The 14,335-nt window shown below is 34.1% G+C and overlaps 1 protein-coding gene across 2 annotated transcripts; it reads left to right on the forward strand.

Annotated features, from left to right (window-relative positions):
• On the forward strand, positions 1-13,174 carry LOC115977111. 2 transcript variants are annotated; one of them, XM_031098775.1, is made up of 7 exons: positions 1-169; positions 1,018-1,050; positions 1,493-1,528; positions 6,879-7,798; positions 8,813-8,933; positions 11,327-11,386; positions 11,518-13,174. In XM_031098775.1, the coding sequence occupies exons 4-7, from the start codon at positions 6,942-6,944 to the stop codon at positions 12,952-12,954; spliced, it is 2,475 nt and encodes an 824-aa protein (XP_030954635.1). In that variant the 5' UTR covers positions 1-169; positions 1,018-1,050; positions 1,493-1,528; positions 6,879-6,941; the 3' UTR covers positions 12,955-13,174. The 2 variants fall into 2 exon arrangements, with proteins under 2 accessions (XP_030954635.1, XP_030954634.1); XM_031098774.1 differs by lacking the exon at positions 1,018-1,050.
• The last annotated feature ends 1,161 nt before the right edge of the window (positions 13,175-14,335 follow it).

Genomic DNA, 14,335 nt, shown 5'->3' on the forward strand with positions numbered 1-14,335 from the left:
ATCCGTATTAGTATCACATTCACACCGTTGCTCTAGCATGTACGGCACCTTCAGATGCTAAGCTAAGCCTACAGAGAATGAATGAGATAGAGAGAGAGACACACACACAGAAGATAACCTTTGAAAACAGCGTCCCTCTTTACCCCGCAGGAAGGACCAAGCCCACCAGGTAAAAAACCCCATCTTTGATTTTCTTGTTTTTGGGAATATTCTTGCAGATTTTGACTATGAAATTTTCATATTCCTCTGTTGCTTTTGGGTATTACATGCTTCAATTGATGCAAGCGCATTGTTTATTGTTGTTGGGGCTTCTTGTTTTTTCGATTTAAGGCATTTGCTTCAGATCCAAACTATTAAAAGGGTGGAATTATTTCAAGTGCTAAAAAATTGTTGAATTTTGTGGGTTTTTTTTTTCTTCTTCTCTCCAAATGTTGAGGATTCTTAATTTTTAACTATAAAACAAAGGAATAGCAAGTGTTTTTCATCTGGGTATAGAGAATTAAGCTGAAAACTATAAATCTATTTGTTGCTTTGATTGTATTTGGTACTGAACAGGCCTCATATTCCACCTGTTAAATGAAAATTACTTGCAGTTAGATTTCATGTACTATTTTTCATCACCGTATTAAGTTGTTTTCCCAACTGGGTTGTGATCGGGAGGAAGTTGTTTTCCCTTTTGATGTTGGAATTGGATATCTCCTTTTTTTTTTTCTTCAACTGAAAGAAAATTAACGTAAAAATATCTTTATGGAAGACCAATTGCGTCACCTTTATGATCTGGACCATTTTGCCTGCATAAAATCATAGTTGTTCAAGCACATATTAAAATGTTATTAGTATTTTTCCCATAGGAGACAACATTGTTTTCAACTAGTTTTAATTGGTAAAGAAATCAGCTTTATTTTATATATGTATGTATGCATTTATTTATGATGATATGAGCTTCTACTCTTTCTTGAACGAAGCTGTATTGGGGTATCACCTTCTAATTTGTCTACATTAATTTCTTTGTAGCAGGGAAAATTTCCATATACTTGCATAGATGACAAGGTTGTACATTGTTTTTATTTTGTTTTATATTACAAAATAAGCTTGAAATATTGATTACCAGTCATATGTATAATTTGTTAGCTGGTGCAAACAGTATATTGAGAGAATTTTTTTTTTCCTAGATAAATAGGGGTGGGTTTTGGTGGGGTTCAAAATCATATCGAGAGAAGATTGTTTTGTTCTTCTTGTTTTTACCACCCTTTTTTGTGCCTTTCGTGTTTGAACTTTGAATAAGCAAATTTACTAGTTTTGTATTGCAGTGAAGTCAAATTAACAATGTCTATGCCAAGAAACAAAAATTCAAGGTTGAATGCACCATTCTTTACATATATAGCTGTTATGCTTTGTTATATAGGATATAGCATTATCTACAGTTTGTCATAGATGAGCCAGTGGCCTCTTTATTCTGTTGCCTAAACCTGCAATTGTTTTCTCTCTCCAGATGTTATACACCACAGCAGTTAAAGCCAATTACCAGGTAATTTTTTGAGTAAAACTTTTTCGTTATTAACATATTATGCCATTCCATCATGATTCTTTAACTAACCAATTATGTAAAAATATGTTTTAAATTCCATTTGTGAATTGGCAATCCAAAAGATAATTAAGTCTCTCCAATTCTAAGTATGGACCTTTTGGGGAGAACTAGACATCTTTTAATCCCATAAAAGCACCCCTATGTAAAATTGTACAAGTAGAAAGTAGAGAAAAATAATATGGTAAAAAGCTTAGGAGTAGGTGAAAACATCACACCTAGTGGTTCCTTAAAAAAAAAAAAGACCTAGGAGTCTTATGGCATGTTTGGATGGAGGGGGGGAAGAGGGGAGTTGAGAAAGGGAATAAAAGTGGTATAATTCACTTTGTTTGGATGTGTTTTTCAAAGGAAGGAGAAAGGGTTTGAGGGGATTTGGAGATCAGGTGAGATAGCCCTCCAAACCCCTCCTTTTTTATTTCCCCCAAATTGGGGGAAATTGGAGTGGAGGGGTTCCACTTATATTAAAAATATATATATTAAATTGTCAATATTGCCATGATGATGTCAATTTATATCTATTTATTTAAATTGAATAAAAGAGAGATATAATTATCAATTTATATGATGTGTTAACATTTCCTTACCTTCTCATTTTAATTTTTAAAGGGTCCAAACAAAGGGAGCGGGGCATATTTATTCTCTTCACCCAACATTAATTTTTTACAATGTGTTTGGATACATGGATGGGGAGGAAGGAGAGGAGCGTAGATTAAAAGGGGATGGGGTTTTAATTAGGGGGATTCAGAGAGAGTTTCAACGTATTTTAAAAAAAAAAAAAATTGTTAATTGCGCTTATGATGTCAATTTCTATCTATTTCTAAAAATTAGATAAAATGGAGGTATAATTGTCAATTTATATGATATCTTATCATTTCCTCATATTCCCTTTTTAATTTGTAAAACATCCATGCAAAGGAGAGGAATATCGTTTCCCCTCCCCTCTACTTAATTTTAAAACATCCAAACAAAGGGATCATTCTCCTTCCCTCTCCTCTTTATCACCCCCTCACCCGCTACTTTCCTCTCCCTCCAAATTTCCAAACATATAATAAAATATCCCAAGGGGAAAGGATAATCTCCACTTTCCTCTCCTCTCCTTTTCTTGTATCCTTATGAACTCACCACGCTCCCTCCAAACTTTCAAACACACCGTTGGGCCTCACGTTGAAGGAGGATGTATTTACACAAGTGTGGCGCGTTATCATTCTAATGCACCAGAAGGATCAAGCAATTCATCATTGTTTTGTGCTTAAAAATATGCCAATCAATCATTTAGGTAAAAGAAACGCTTGGAGATTTAGAAAACTGGGAAGCTGATCAGTCTTGCTAGTTTAGTGAAGCTAAGACTTGGGACTGGTGAAAGGCTGCTAAAGTGAGCAAGGTTATACATGCTAATAAATCGTACCAAAAGTTCATTATGCATACCAAATGCAGGGGTGAAGTGTGTGTTAGGTGTGTTTTAAAAGAGTTCCCACATTATTCAGTATGGAAGTTTTGTAAGTTTCATTTATTAAAAAAAGAAAAAAAATTCAAAAAAAAGAAAGAAAGAAGGAGAAGCATCTTGCAGCTTAAAATTGACCCAGACTAGCTAATAACTAGACCTTCTAAACAAAACCTTGCAAACTAGTTGCTGAAATGAATAGAAATAGATCAAATTCCAGCAATTATAAAGTTACAAAGTACCTCAAATCTTCAAATCCAGCAAGTTCCATCCTTTTGTATATATTGCTTGGTAATTTAATCATATATAGTCAAAGGGACATAAACACAACAAGGGGATATAATGAAAGTACATAAAAAGTATGCAAGAGAGAAACAAACTCTTTATTGCTATAGACTATTTTTATTGAAATTTTCCAGCCTTGAAATCGGACTAATTTCAAGAATAACCACTTACAAATAAAGTTTGTATTTTTCGTGGCCCTCTAATTTCTCCATCACATAGTTTACTAGATTGTCTTGAGAGTAGCTTTTCCTTTATTACCATCCATAGGGTAAAAGAATGTAGCAAGAATTGCTGAGGAAAACCAATAGATATCCATGTAATTCACCATAGGTTTGTTACTGCTAACAGAATTCAATGTATCACTAGAGTTATAAACTCCACTTGGAGAGGAAAGTCGAGTAGTAGTCATTTTTATTACTTGAGAAATCAGTTGTGGGAATACCCCTACCCTTTTTGAATCTTCTAGTCTCATTCTCTGTCACTTCTAGCAATTAGAGTAAAACTTAGGTATAATAATTTAGATGCAGTGTATTAAGTTCTCTAATTAAATTCAAAAACTTGAATGCATTGTCCAATAAAACAAAATTAGTGTTTCTTTTTTTAAAGATAATTAAATTTAATCCAATCATAGAATTCAATTGAGAAATCTAATATACTGTACCTAAGATGTTGTACTTAAGTTTTACCTTAACAATTATCAGCAACAATTTGGCTATGGGTATAATGTTGGTTATCATGCTCTAAGATTTAATTTATTTATTTATTGAGATTTTCAATAGCATGCTTTGTGCATAATTTTTTGACTCGGCAAAGAAGTCCATTGAAGGATGCCTAAACACAATGAAATATGGTCTTTGATAAAGAGTTAGCATAGATTATTAGAATTCCAATTTTAGATATTATAATCATAATAAAATTACAAGTTACCTCTTTTGATTTGGCCTTACCACAGTGTAGTCCATAAACTTTCAATTTTTACATTTGACCTTCTAAAGTTTGGATTAAAATGAAATTATTAGGGTTTTGTCCAAAGTACCCCTATTGGTTTTTTTAACCAAACCTTAAGGTGCTAAAATGCAACAGTTGAAAAAGTATGTGGGACTAAGTTGTGATTGGATCAAACCATTATGGGGTCATTTGTTTGTCCAAAAAAAAAAATCATCTGTTAATTTGGATGGAACCTAACCATGTCATTTTAATCCAAACTTTAGGGGTCAAATGTAGTAATTGAAGTTTGTGACTAAATTGTGATAGGGTCAAACTATAAAGGGGTACATTATCATGTGATGAGCATAATTATTTATCTATTTATTTACTTTTATTTTTATAAAAGGTGCTATGATGTGTACCGAATGTGGTTATCATGGTTTTAAAATCTTGATGTTAAGTCATAGATTCTCAAATAGTTATTTATTTTTCTATGAAGCTTATAATTAAGACAGAATTGAAATGTTTATATTAGGTGGTCTCTTAATTTTAGCAATCAGTAATATGGTCCGTGAGAAGAATGTGAACCATGCTTTCTTTAAAGTCTGAATATTGGAAAATTATATTTTAAAGATTGTTTTGACAAGGGAGTTGCTGATGCTGGTAGACTTATTTTTTCCACATAAATATCGAAGCACCAATGAATTTGGAATCACCAAATTAAGGTAATATTTGTTACAAAAGCCATTGGGATATATACAAATGATGTTATAAGAATTACAACGAACATTTTGATTACATACAAAATTTGATTAAAAACGAATTACAGCTTCGTGTAAAAGCACATATGAAGCAATCAAATATGAACAACTCGTTCATTACAAAAGGAAATTCATGGATATTTATATTTAAATGGAGGGCTCCAGTAAGAAACGTGTGACCATCCAAAGAATAAGATCACACAACCTCAAACCTTAAGAAAGGACTGATTTTCTTTACATGATTATATCCATAGAACTCTTACAGCCAATACTGCAACGAGAAAGTATCTCATGAGGCCAGTTTAAGGAGTGTTCCTCTCATATTTGGCGGGTCTAATTATACTCTTGTGGGATCTGTATGTTATGAGGGAAACGTTGCATAAACTGGTTTCATAAGATAATTTTTCTAGTACATAAACTGGTTTCATAAGATAATTTTTCTAGTGCAACATGGCCCGCATTGAAGAAAATCTTATTCTTATCCAAAAATAAAATAAAAGTAACTTGACTAAAGATATCTTTGTTTGCCAAAGGAAATAACAATTTTATTCGTGAGAAATTCTACTTAAAAATATAAAATTATATTTATAAAAATAAGAAAAGAAAAAAACCAACAACGTTTGTACACAAGCAGTCTATCAAGAAACCTAGAGTTGCACAAACAGTGATGTATCACCAAAACATGCCAAAAGAATTATTAGGTGTGGACGCTGAAAAGCAAGTCCTTTTTTCTGAAGTCAAGTTATAGTCAAGCATGAGAGACAACACAACTATCATATCTCCTTTGAAACAAAAGAGAAAGAAAGAAAAAAAAATGTAAATCTGGCGTTAGCATTAATAAATTATGTAAAATATAGTAAAAATGGAAGACCTGCCATTTGAGTGGCTTCAAGAACGATAACCTATATGCATATTTGCATTCTGAATAACCTCAGGTTGTATGTATAGCAATTGCACAAAAAGTCTTTTGTTTTGTATAATCCACCCACAAACTTCAGTCCTTGCAGTTCAATTCCCTTTTAGATTTCAAAGAATCACTTTATTTGTGTATTTTAAAAAAAAAAAAAAAATTCTTTTAGGCTACTTTGTGTTCATTTTTGTGTGCACCAAGTAGTCCATTCTCATAATAAAATGCCTTCAGGTCATAATATGCAAAACTCCCACTTTTGTAGGTTTTGGAAAGGTGATTGGTAGATAGTTATATCTTTTTTTTTTTTTTTTTTTTTTTGAGAGGTTAATTCTTGAACTCAAACAAGCTATATATCACTTTTGATGGAAGGCACTTGCCATTGTACCTAGTCCGGACTTCAATAGAATACTATTGCTTAAAAAATAAATTAACTGAAGATTGATGATGATATGGTTAAGATGCTCTTCATTGGGCTGCTGGAAAATATGTGTAATAAAAATTGAAATCCCATGTCTCAAGTTTCTCATTGTTTGAGGGTGTGCTCACCACCAGAGAATGGTGGCAAAAGTCAAGTGCTATATATTTTCTAAGGGCCAAGTCTGTTCAAGAAGGCTCAGTCTTGGGTATCTTTTGGCTTGTTAAGTTTAGAGGGTTCAAAGGCATTGATGCTGCAGAGATTTACTAATTGAAATTTAATTGTTCTTTTTTACTAGCAACACCACCAAAAAATAAAAAAAAAATAAAAAACTCTATTGCCAAGTAGAGTTACTTATTTTATCCAATGGGATATATGGTTGTATGATCTTATAAACTTAGTTTTTAGAAGAAACTGGAAAGTGTAGACAGAATTCAGTTACCTTTGCAAATTGTTAAACTTGAAAATGTTAGCAGTTGCAATAACCTACCTATTAGAATCACTGAATTCTTGCATACTTGGGCCTTGATTGAATTTGTATGTCCTGAATACAGATCTAGTGTAAGAAGAATTATTTGCAAGGACTGAAGTTTGTTGGTGGATTGGATTCCTAACATATGTGGCATGAGAAGCAAGAGGGCATAATCTTACCAGGTCAGACAATGCATACACCTATAAGTCAGGGTGCATTCATGGAGAACAAGATACTGACACCTCATTCAGGAACTTCTGAATCATCACGAAAGAGGAAGTTAATAGCTGTTGATAAGCAACACACCATTTCTGAATCTGTTCATGAATATGGGTTCCCTAAAGAGATTGAAGAAAATTCCCTTGAATTGTTTTTAAATCAAAGTCAACTGTCAATTAAAACAGTTGGCATCAGGAATCAATCTAAGAAAGATCAATTTGATGGTCAGAATACTCTCCCGGCAACTCGACAAAATTGTAATGGATATTACAGAAATGGAGCTGAGAAAATAAGCATTGCATCCCCAAGCGTGCTGCCTCAAAGTGATCAGGCTTCAAATTGTGAAGGAATAGAAGTTGCCTCAACTGTTGGACCAGGCTCTTTGTTAGCCCCTGCGTCTGTTGAACAAAAATACAAAAATGATATGTCACTGCAAAATGAACTCCAATTTAGCAGTGGCCCTTCAGGTGTTGGCTTGGGTGATAATTATAAAAAGGAAAATGGTAGAGCTCATGGAGACAGCAATAGCCAAATAGTGAAGAAAGAAGAAGGATCAGAAGTTGAGAATATTAAGCATGCTTTGGAAGAAACTTCACCTAGAAATGGTAGTTGTTCTGCTGCTGTGAATATTAGGCATGATCTAACGCATGGTTCTTTGAAGTCCACCGACAGAAGGAAATTACTTGTCAGAAAAGTGGCTCCCACATTTGCTGAGAAGCTCTGGGATGGGTCCCTTCAGTTGAATTCTTCTGTAAATGTGTTTGCAGTTGCCTTCTTTAAGAGGTTTATTCATCTTCTTTTAAAAGTTCAATTCTTTTTTTAATAGACACTTGAAAATGAAATTCATGGTTGGATTTTTGTCCACGTAACATTTATCACTGTTGCTTGTTCTTTTCTTTTAGTTGCGCCCACCCCCCCACACACACACACAAAAAGAAACATAGTTAACAGGATAGAGATTGTAGTAGAATGGAACACAGGTGTCTATTGCAAGGAAAAATAAAATTATTTTAATGTCTCCTCTTTTGTAAGAAAATCTGCAAGAAGATTTAGCTGTCCTAGTAATCTTTTGATTGTTCTAAATTATGCATTTCCCCTGTTTGTGCAGACTGACCACCCCCTCCCCCCCCCCCCCCCCCCCCCCCCCCCCCCCCCCCCCCCAAAGATGTCTCTCCCCTATTTGTCAAACGCCCATATGAATGAGTCACAAGTTGGTCCTACTATAGTCTGGCGTCCACAACGTGAAATCTCTATAAGTTGCTCTGATGGAAGCTACCAATCTGGAAGTTATCCCTCTAATATTATAAGGGATTTCTTCTAATGTTGCTTTATCCTTGAGTTGTTTACAGTGAGCACTAATCTGAAGACATTTTTGTTTGAAGTGAAGTAAATAGTATTTTAGGCATCATAGCACAGAACATGGTTTTTGTTTAGTATTACACTTCCATTGCCAATACAATTCCACTTTTCCTATAGACCCTATAGACCTTGGATATAAAGCTGATTTTTTGCTTTCATTTGATTGATGCTGGCTGTTGGAATGCTTCATGCACATAAAATTCGTTGCCTTGTGGGACATATAATTCATTAATCACTTAGCATGCTCTTATTGAAAGGAAAAAAAAAGTCACTTGGTGCGATATAGAACTCCATCTCAAGCAATTTGCCTTGTAGACTACATTCCCAATTGTTTGGGATAATAAACAACAACCAAACATGATATCCACCATGTATGTATAATCTTGAAAGGGTTAAATTTTTTATTGTTAACCTGTGTACGATGATCTTCATGTGTAGCGGTGAGAGGATGCCTAATATCAAGTGGTGTCAATCTGTAGAAGTCAAAGGCAAAGTGAGGTTAGAGGCTTTTGAAAAATATATTCAAGATCTTCCTCGCTCACGAAACCGAGGGTTGATGGTATGACGCTCTTACTTTTGCCCATCATCATGAAATAAGAATTTATATTTCAGGGTCTAAATTAGTTTTATAGAAGTAAATTGAAGATCTGCCTTGCTTATGCTACTCACTTGCTGATGATTAGTACATGAGGAAACTGGATAGTAAGTTTCATTTGCTTCAATGATAATAATGTAAAGGAATGAATGTTATTTTCTGATAGAAAAAAAATGATCACAGACAATGATAGAAAATGCATGTTATATCAATATAGTTATTTTCTCAGATGCTGTTAGGATGAACTATTAAAAAGTGGAAGGAGGAAAGAAAAAACAGAAATGATGGAGAAAATATGGTTAGTTTGTTAGAATCAAAAGACAAAACGAGAACAACCATGATTTTTTCAACTCACTGGTGGATCAAAGGACTTTGGAGGCAATTGAGAATTCAAATGTGGTGCATTCCAGCAATTTATGAAAAGTTTCTGCTAATATAGAATCAGATTGCCTGGGGTGACTTCGCTGTAAACTGAAAGAGTTTCTGAAAAAGAGTGGCTGATTTTCTATTAACTTCATGAGTTAGATTATATGCATGACCGAAAGCAATTTATAGGAGGTACAGGAGTGTACATTAAAGGTGTCAGCGGAACTGGATTGTGCATTAAAGGTGTTACAGTTTATTCTGCTGATGTTGACATGCGAAAATTGCAAATAGTTATGTGTTCATTGGGAAGGATAGGAGTTGAGACCCCCCCCTCTCCTTTTTATCTTCTTCCAGAGATCTCATCTTGTGTAATATTTAGCATGATTGTGTGAGAAAAGATGGATTTTTTTTGTTTGTTTTGGGTGCTCTCAATACCAGATTTGTGTGGTAGGAGGCTTCTGTTGCCAAAATTGTTATAAAGATCTTCACTATGGTCATATTGAAGTTTCGAAAGTTAATTTTAATTTATAATTGGGGGGATATGGTTAATTTTAATTTATAATTGGGGGGATATGGTGATTTTGGAGAATCCTTGAAATGAAGAATTATAAATTAGTGCCAATATAAGCCATGTGCCTTGTAGCTTAACTAGTTGGATATCCTAGTATTTCTAACAAAAACATCTAGGGTTCAAATCCCCTCTCTCCCTAATAATATTTTATCAAAATAAATTAATTTATTAATGAATGCCAATATAGAATTCTACTGTATATTATGTGGACTAGAGTGTTTAGTTGTTAATATATAAATTAATAGAAGACCCTTGAACTGCCTAAAAGCAGGGGAAGCATTTTGACCCTAGACAATGGACAGCATTTGGATTTGTTGAGCTTTCATGCTATTTCAAAATCACATATTGCATACTTGCAAAGTTGCATATATTAGGTCATAGGTTATATAGAAACTACATTTGTGGTGGTGCTTGATGATTGTGTTTGTAAATTAAAAGAGAGTTTTAGTGTGATGGTTTGAATCCCTTTTTGAATTCCGAGTTTTTTTTGTCCCATCTCTACACCTTGCGCAAATCCAACCCAAGATTTTCCTGCTACTCTGTTTCGTAGACATGAATCAGCTAGATAACCAATGAGTCATATGTAGTCTAGTCCTTGACCCACCATTAACTGAAAGTATGGACTATAAAAGATCTTGAGCAATAACAACTTGTGCACCCAGATATCCTGCATTTATGGGATTATGTGCCATAAGATCATGTCTGGTTAAGTGAGACAAGAAAATTTTCATTAACTATTGACCAGTTAATTTAATAAAAACCAATCATTTTGGTTGCTATAATAAATATGAATCAGTTGGCAGGTTAAGTGATAAAAATCAGGCGAATGTTGCTATAAGACCATCTGTGCTCTATAGCATTGAATGTTGGGCTATTAAGAAGCAAAATGTTCATAAAATAAGTGTAGTTGAAATGAAAATGTTAAGATAGGTAAGTGGAAATACAACGAAAGATATGTTAAGATAGTTTGATTGTGTGCAAAGGAGAATGATTAATGCACTAGTGAGAAAGAGTATTTAAGTTGAAGGAACAAAGAGAGGTAAGACAACTAAAAAGTATTTTTAAAAGTAGTAAAAAATAACATGATAATTAAGGAGGTGTTATAGATTGGATAGGATAGAATGATGGGGAATATTAGTAACAACCCTGATTAGTCTATTGAGGATCCATAGCTGACCCTAAAATTTTGGAACTTAGGCTTTATTGATAAGAGGCCAAAACATGTCTCATGTAATTCTATAACTACTGACAATTTTACAATGCTAGGATATGAATTACTTATTGCATGATAAGATTCTTGATTCTATTTCCTATGAATAATATCTTAGATGCATTTTGAGATTTATACTACCTAGAGACCCAACATGTTGCATGTTATACACTCACATGAGATTTAATTAATCTTAGCATTTGTCTTCAGGTAATATCACTTTGCTGGAAAGAAGGGTCTTCTAAAACTGGACTGGCAGGCATGAAAAAGGTGAGTCAGAAAGAGTAATTTGGAAATTATTAACAGCTGGTACGGATTTAATTGTTAAATGCTAAAGCGGAATCATAGAAATTTCTGATGAAAAGATGATAATTTTTTTTTCTTGTCATCACATTAAACAGGTTGCAAAAGGGTACAAAGAAGGGGAGAGGGTTGGCTTTGCACAACTCTCTCCAGGTATTGATCTTTACATCTGTCCTCGTAGTGAGACCATTATCACAATACTTGCTAAACATGGGTTCTTCAAGGGCATGGCTGCTGTTGAAGACAACCAAGATTCCTTGATTGGTTGTGTTGTGTGGCGAAGGAACCGAGCAACTTCAAATACTGATGTAAAGAAACTGAATAAAAAGAGTTGTTCCTTGACGGAGCGGCCTGTCAATTCACCTTCTGACTCTTCTACTCAAAGAAGTGCAGAAAATAATTTGTCTCATACACAACCAGCTGAGGAATCCTTCCCAGTTGCGTCAGCTACAGATTATGCAACTCTTGAGAGTATAGGAAATAATAGTATTGAAAGCAAGAATGTTAAGCATAGTAATGCCCAACTTGAGTTTCGTAATCCTTCCACCAGTTCTAAACCCTTGCCAACACCTTCAGTCCCAAGTGATTCTCTATCTGTTTCAGTGGGAATCAAGACATCATGTTCTGACTGTGACTCTCATCAAGGTTCTTTGGGACAGTCATTCAAAGTTGAAGCTCCTCAAATGCACAATTCAGGACAAGAGAAACCTAAACCGAGTTTGGAACTTCAAACACCTGTCCTGTCTCTTCCATCTAATGTCACAAAGAAAGTTGTGTCTGTGCCTGACGATGATGATCTTCCTGAATTTGACTTTGGGACTTCATCCGGTATTTCTCAGACTATAACAAGCAAGCCTCTAGATGCTTATATAAGGGAGAAGAAACTTTCAGCTGAAGGATTTAGGAATATTGATAGGTCCCTGCCTCCAACAGTGTCACTAATTGTCAATCATAGACTATTGGAAAATTCAAATATTGCACAGCTTCCCCTAGGTGCTGTTCAGAAGAAGACTCCCCTGAAGAATTTTTGTGAAAGCAACAGTATCTCCAGATTTCCCATTGTGGAAGGAAAACACACTGCCCAAACCATAGCTGTCACCACACGAGGTAGCACTAGTGCTGTTCCATGTGCAAAGAATCTTTTTCATGATGATGATGACATGCCTGAATGGTGTCCACCTGACGTTGAGCTTCACAGGCAATCGGTTCCAAAGACAAATTGGCCATTAACAACTTCAATCAACTTCAAAGTGCCAAACTCAATGTTTGAAAGTTTCCATGCTACTCCAAGTCCTCTGCTTCCTTCTACATCTAGGGTTGCTATTCCTCCACCATTTGCTACTCAAACACTCCCTTCTGCATATAATTGCCTCAATGAAGTAACTATGAGACCTGTGCAGACAAGACCAGCTGTTGGACATATGCAAAGGGGTCCAACTTCTTTGATGAGATTCAATTCTAATTCTCTATTGACACCTACTTTAAACACATTTGATGTCAAATTTCCTATCCATCATGCTGGCTGGAGAGGCTAGAGGTAATGATGCTTGGAAGGAGCAACACAACTAGTAACCTGAGTCCTGACACCTTGAACTGTATGTGAAACAGTAAAAAAACTTCGTAGAGAATATTGCTTCAGGTAGAAAAGACACTGAAGAAGTGTGATTTAAATAGGGATTTCAAATTGTAGATATTACATAAGCAGAAATTTGATGTGCAGGCTCATGCTTAGGGTCTTTTGTTTTCATATACATACATATATATATACATATATATTCATTTCTTTGATATTCTGGTCACAAAATGCTCCGACCATGCGTCAATTAGAAAGTGCATATGAGGATTTCTCAGTCTAAGAAATCGAACCCTGCCATGGCTCAAGAGTCAAGCCATAAAGATGACAATGATATGCAAACTCATGGCATCTCTTATCTTATTAGTAATATTGAAAAATTATAGAATATTATTTTATTGATAATTTCTCCAACATAATATAATTCTTTCTGATTCAGCTTCCAGTTAATAATAAAAGTTATTTTGTTCCCACTAAAATAAAATATAAATTAACTCTTTCTTTTGGTGTCCATAAAATATGCAAGCAATATATCCTGGGAAAGGTCTTTCAAATTGTAAGAAATTAATAGCTCATAAATTTAATTCTAACTATTAGATTCGCAAAATTCAATTAATGTACAAAACATTATTAATAGACTATTACATTTGCAAACTAAATATACAAACCTTATACCACAGAATTTTAGTTCTAACATCCTAGCACCATATTCTCTAACATATTTAAAAGTCATGTTAATGGATGTCCTTAAGGCAATTATTAACAAATCTCAGTAGGAAAGTTTTGACATCATTTTTATGGGAAATATAAAAAATTGTGAACAACATTTATTGTTTTATCACTTTCTCAATAAAATATTTCTAAAAATAATTCCTAAACAAATGTTCTTAGGACATTGGTGAACATTTCCCCATATTTAATATTACATTAGTAATCAAACTTATTGAATAAAACAAGTTTATCAAAAAAATATTGGATAAAACAAAAAATAAATTTAGCCTACTTTGGGTGTTGATTTTGCTGAGTATAACAATAAATTATTAGGTCCATCGGGAGGACTGTTAAAATGGTCATTCCAACTAATGAAATAATAATACTTATATAAATGTGTGAGTCGAATTCCAAATCAGTACCAAAAAAAAAAAAAAAAACCACTAGGTGATGCCATATATGCATAAATGACAGTATTTTATTGGTTAGAAGAACCAGGACTAGTTCTTCTAGTAGACCTAATAATCTCTCGATGGTAACAGTAACTTAGTATGTGAGTGTAAGGTGGATTTTCTTTCTTTGTTGTGTGTACTGTTACTTTATGAGTGTGCCCTGCCACATCATCTTGGTGG

Source organism: Quercus lobata, chromosome 2, assembly GCF_001633185.2.
Source record: "Quercus lobata isolate SW786 chromosome 2, ValleyOak3.0 Primary Assembly, whole genome shotgun sequence".
In the NCBI taxonomy this organism is placed as follows: Eukaryota; Viridiplantae; Streptophyta; class Magnoliopsida; order Fagales; family Fagaceae; genus Quercus; species Quercus lobata.